At 44.9% G+C, this 5,721-nt stretch overlaps 1 protein-coding gene across 2 annotated transcripts; it reads right to left on the reverse strand.

Annotated features, from left to right (window-relative positions):
- Nucleotides 1-857: 857 nt before the first annotated feature.
- Nucleotides 858-5,480, reverse strand: LOC115481983 (olfactory receptor 1020-like). 2 transcript variants are annotated; one of them, XM_030221503.1, is made up of 2 exons: nucleotides 4,559-5,468; nucleotides 858-877 (listed from the first exon to the last, which is right to left on the reverse strand). In XM_030221503.1, the coding sequence occupies exons 1-2, from the start codon at nucleotides 5,466-5,468 to the stop codon at nucleotides 858-860; spliced, it is 930 nt and encodes a 309-aa protein (XP_030077363.1). The 2 variants fall into 2 exon arrangements, with proteins under 2 accessions (XP_030077363.1, XP_030077371.1); XM_030221511.1 differs by lacking the exon at nucleotides 858-877 and having other exon boundaries at nucleotides 4,533-5,480.
- Nucleotides 5,481-5,721: the final 241 nt, after the last annotated feature.

Genomic DNA, 5,721 nt, shown 5'->3' on the forward strand with positions numbered 1-5,721 from the left:
TTGAATTTTTAAATTGCAGTTAATAAATTAATGCATTCATCACAACTAATATCATCAACAGTTCAACTTTCCTACCATATAATGATTTGGAAATCCCTTGCATTCCAGACTAAAATAGATAGAGAAAACCCATATTTGTTTGATTTTCTTATGATACTAGCTATGTGTCAAGCAATATCAGACTTATTCTTTGAACTGTGAAGTCCCTCAGGGATCTATACTTGTGACATCATTATTCAACATTTATTTGTCACTTCTCTTGTTTGTAACATTTTTGATGTTGTATAAAAAATGTCCACACACTTTGGACCTATTGGTTAGTGGAAGTAAATGAATGCCTTAGAGGTTCTTTTACTAAGTTGTGGTAAAAAGTGGTCTTTGTGCACTGTTATGTGGGTTTTTTTTCCATGGTTTAAAGCCATTTTTACCACAGCAGTAAAATGGATGATTTTCCATTTTTGGTATTAATGGCCCTGTGCTAGTGTTGCCATACTAATAAACATTAGTGTGTGAGAACTTACTGCTAACTGTTTTCTATGTGGCACGGTCTCCTCAGTAATTCTGTGCTAACCAATTGCTTTTTTGTTGCGGCGCCGGCCAACCTTCAAGGGGGCGTGTTGGTAGGGTAGCGAAGGCAGGAAGGGGGCGGGGCGGGGTTACAAGATGGCCGGCTTCACCTTATTATGAAAAAAAAGGCCGGCTCGAACAAGCATTTCGCTGGCTGGACTTGGTCCATGTACTTTTAGGACCAAGTCCCAAAAAAGAGCCCCAATTGACTAGATGACCACCGGAGGGAAGCAGGGATCACCTCCCCTTACTCCCCCAGTGGTCACCAACCCCCTCCCACACAAAAAAAATTAAAACATTTTTTGCCAGCCTGTATGCCAGCCTCAAATGTCATACCCAGCTCCCTGACAGCAGTATGCAGGTCCCTGGAGCAGTTTTTAGTGGGTGCACTGCACTTCAGGCAGGTGGACCCAGGCCCATCCCCCCCCACCTGTTACACTTGTGGTGGTTAATGTTGAGCCCTCCAAAACCTCCCAAAACCCACTATACCCACATGTAGGTGCCCCCCTTCACCCCTTAGGGCTATGGTAATGGTGTAGACTTATGGGCAGTGGGATCTGGGGGGCTCAGCACACAAGGGAAGGGTGCTATGCACCTGGAAGCTAATTTTGTTTTGTTTTTTTAAAGATTTTTTAATTGCCCCCTAGGGTGCCCAGTTGGTGTCCTGGCATGTCAGGGGGGCCAGTGCACTACAAATGCTGGCTCATCCCATGGCCAAATGCCTTGCATTTCGCCGGGTTTGAGATGGCCGGGTCCGGTTTCCATTATGGCTGAAAATCGGAGCTGGCCATCTTATCTAAACCCAGCAATCTGCTGGTGATCCTGTTCCAAATCCGGCGAGCGATTTGGCCGGCACCAAGCGTATTTCGAAAATACGCTTGGCTCCGCCCGTTCGTGGAGCCGGCCCCGAAGATGGCCGGCCATCTATTTGGTCGGTGCCGTTCGATTATGCCCCTCCATATGAACTAATGAAGCTGCATACAAATTCAGCCACATGTAAGGAGGCTGACTTTCAGAGAATATGGTAAAGGTGGTTAGCTTAGCGGGGTTTAAAAAAGGTTTGGATGGCTTCTTAATGGAAAAGTCCATAGACCATTATTAAAATGAACTTGGGGGAAATCCACTGCTTATTTCTGGGATAAGCAGCATAAAATGTTTTGAACTTTTTTGGGATCTTGCAAGGTATTTGTGACCTGGATTGGCCACTGTTGGAAACAGGATGCTGGGCTTGATGGACCTTTAGTCTGTCCCAGTGAGGCAACACTTATGTACTTAGTGGCAGTGCGGGGAGAGAAAGGTATAAAAACTGATTTTGTGGTTTCTGATTTTGTCTGAAAAGAAATGTTCATTAGAATCGGAAGTGAGCGAACTGAAATGCAGCAGGATGTATGATCACTTGCTGGGTATGAAAGAAGCTCTGTTTGGAGGTATTCAGCACAATTGGTGCAAATACATCTAAGAAGCAACTGCAGTGAAAAAAGAAAAGGGCCCAATATTCAGCCGGCAGGAGGCAGCCTGCATAAGTGCTGTGGTCAGTGCTGACCCTGGATATTCAATGCTGGGCTGTTTCCGGTGACCGGTATTGAATATCTGGGGGGTTTTGGGCCAGTTTAATTTAACCAGCTATGTGAATATTCAGCACTGGCCAGTTAAGTTAGTACTGGGCAAAGATATGACTGCTATTTATGTGGTCCGATTTGCCTGGATAGCTGGCTAGCCATTAACCGTGAATATTCAGTGGAGATAACCAGCTATTTCCCATTGAATATTGGTGGTTAGCCAGCTAAACACTATTTAACCAGCCAGGTCGTTCCTGGCTGGTTAAATAGCACTGAATATTGGGGGGGGGGGGGGGGGGGGAGGGAGGAGAGAACAGAGGACCAACAGAGCAATTATTGACAGAGAAAGAACGGACAAAAATTAAAACTCTGGAATACCAGAAGAGAGAGATGAAAACATAAAGGCAAAGTTGCAAAGAAGAACTTGAAATATGCCAAAAAGTGAGAACTGAACCCATCATGAACAACATACACAAGTGCTTAGAAAGCAGAGAAATTGAGTGACAGATGGGGGAAATGGAGTCCCTGGAAATGGGTCTGTGCACCATGTGCTCCACTGGAGTGAGGACCAGAGGGTCCATATCCAGCAGCATGTCTCCAGCCTTACGCTTCAGATCCCTCTTCAGCTGGCTCCTTTTTTTTGGTAGTCCTCCACATCTCCATTTGTGTGGTAGAGCGCATTTACCTTGGGCATATGGCCTCTCATTCCCAGGATGGAGTTTGGCAATGTTCAGCATCCTGTACCTGAATCCTTGCCCTGGTCCTCATGTTCAGTAGACCCTGAGGCCGGGGCCCTTGGCCTAGCTGTTGGATTTCCTAAAGCTGCTGCTGAGGGCCACACAGGATCAGCTTGTTTTCCACCTACCATTTGTGGTAGTAGTCCCTCTGGGGGCCTCACCAGTCCCAGTGGGAGGGTCATGTGCCTGCTGGGGGGGGGGGGGGGGTAGTGCACTGGACAAGGCCTCAGTGTGGCCACTGTGCCTATACTATTCCCCTTCCCTCTGTTGGAGGTAAACTGCATAAGTGCCACGATCAGCACTGACAAAGGATATTCAATGCTGAGCCTTTTCTGTTGATTGGCCCTGAATATCTGACTTTTTTTTTTGGTCAGCTCAAACTTAACCAGCTATGCGAATATTCAGCATTGGCCAGTACAAGATAGGACTGCTATTTAAGCAGTCCAATTTGGCTGCTAAACTTAGCCATCCAGCACTTGAATATTTGCGGATAGACAGCTAACTGGCTACATCCTACTGAATATTAGTGCTTAGCCAACTAAATGCTATTTAACCGGCCATGAGCTATTCCTGGCCAGTTAAATAGTGGTGAATATTGGCTGGAGAGTAAGCTCTAGTCTGTGCGATGGCAAGCAAGATGTGCTGGTTTGTACCTGACTGGTCACTGTTGTGAGACACATGTATAACAGTTCCTTTCCCTCCTCATGTATGTATCCCCCATATATCTGTATATAGTTTGTTCTTTCCCTCACCTCTAATTTCATAAGTCGTTTAAATATGAAAATATGTAGATAGGAAGCAGCTGTTTGCACATCTTTCAAATCCCTCAGCCATGCTGGTTGAGGGCATGGCAGCATGCTGAACAGAAAGTCTAGTCTGAGCACTACCTTGGCACACCTACTGGTTGGTACCAGACTGGTGGCTAGTGTGAGACAATACACCTTTACTTGGATTAGCTGTATGAAGTCTGCCAAATGGGTGTGGAAATGGGTATATGGGGCTGGGCTCCTGCTGCAAGCTGTTAGGTACAGACAGGGAAATGGTTAAAGTAGACCAAATGTGGCCTTTATCAGTAGCTGCTGTCCCCCTCCTAGTGGCAGCAGTGCAAATGTATACCTATCATCTTTGTGAAATGACATCTGTGACGGGAACTTGGTTCCAGGATCCAGCATGGAGCTGGACTTGGGGCTCAGAATGCTAATTTTCCACCAGTGCTTATGTCACATACCATCCAGCCCCATTAATCCCAGTTGTTCCACAGACCAGATATTTGTGGGCAGGATTATGCACAGATTGTGAACCCCCAGGGGACAGATGGCTACAGAGGGCAATGGTGATGCAGGTGGGCAGTCAGCCCTATACTGTGACCCACAATGCTGTTTATTTGAACTACTTTGTTTTCTCATGTCCAGGTAACTGTAGCTAAACAAGGGGATAATCACATTGGCCATTTCAGCTGGACACCCTCTCCCAAATCCCCAGAGGGGGGGCTTTTCCTAAGACATTAAGCAGGTCCTGGGGGCACTTAGATGGTGAGGAGATGGGTAAGGAATATGTCTGAGAGAGATGTGCAGGCAATGTTGCCAGTAGCTGCACATCTCTCTCAGGCAGATTCCTTGCTCATCTCCTCACCACTTGAGTGCCCAGGGCACCCCCAGAAATGATTTTCCTAAAAGAAGACATGCCTGTAAATGATTTTCCTAACAGCAGCTTTGACTTCCTGGTTTCTCAGGCTGTAGATCAGAGGATTTAACATAGGAATTACCACTGTGTAGAATACAGAGACAATCCTATCCTGCTCCAAGGAATAACTTGAAGTGGGTCTTAAATACATGAAGAGGACTGTCCCATAGAACAAAGTGACACTGGTTAAATGGGAGGCGCAGGTGGAGAAGGCTTTGCGTCTTCCCTCTTTAGAGCGCATTCTCAGGATGGTAAAGAAGATGGAAATATAGGATACAAGTATTACCAAAATTGAGGAAAAAGTTACAGAGGCAACAAAAAAAGGAAGCACAACCTCATTGATGTGTGTGTCCGTGCAAGAAAGTTTCAGCAGTGGGAGGAAATCACAGAAGAAATGGTTAATCTCATTGGAACTGCAGAAGGATAATCGGAAGGTTGTACCCGTCTGTATGAGGGAATACAAAAAGCTTGTAAAGTAACAAAAGATCACCAGCTGGGTGCAGAGTCTTCTGGTCATAATGACTGGATACAGCAATGGGTTACTTATTGCCACATATCGATCGTATGCCATCGCCGCCAGGATAAAATTGTCTGTGCAGGCAAATGCAACAAAAAAATACAACTGTGCTGCACAACCCAAGTATGAAATAGTTCTTTTCTCAGACAGAAAGTTGACTAATGTTTTTGGAGTAATGGTAGAAGAACAACCTAGATCAACAAAGGCCAAGTGACTGAGAAAAAAGTACATAGGGGTGTGAAGGCGAGGGTCCAGGTGAATCAGTAGGAGGATGCCTAGATTTCCAAGAAGGGTCACCAAATACATTCCTAAAAATACCACAAATAGCAAAGTCTTTAGGTATGAAACATTAGTGAATCCCAGGAGAAGAAACACAGTTATCGAAGTTTGATTTAGCTCGGTCATTTCCTTATTTTGATGTGAACTGGAAAAAAAGAAAGAAAAGAATGACGAATCTATTTAAAAAGAATCATTTATGGTATTTGTTTAAGTTAGGGTTAGATACTATATATTCAAAGGCAGTATGATTTTTTTTAATATATCGCCTGTAAGCCATTAAGTGGTGTGCATTCAGGTACAAGTAGGTATTTACCACAGGTTCCAAGTTATGCAATGGGGCCTAGTTACTAGTGACACATGCTAAAACAGAAGCTCTTTA

This window comes from Microcaecilia unicolor, chromosome 1 (assembly GCF_901765095.1).
Source record: "Microcaecilia unicolor chromosome 1, aMicUni1.1, whole genome shotgun sequence".
Lineage (NCBI taxonomy): Eukaryota > Metazoa > Chordata > Amphibia > Gymnophiona > Siphonopidae > Microcaecilia > Microcaecilia unicolor.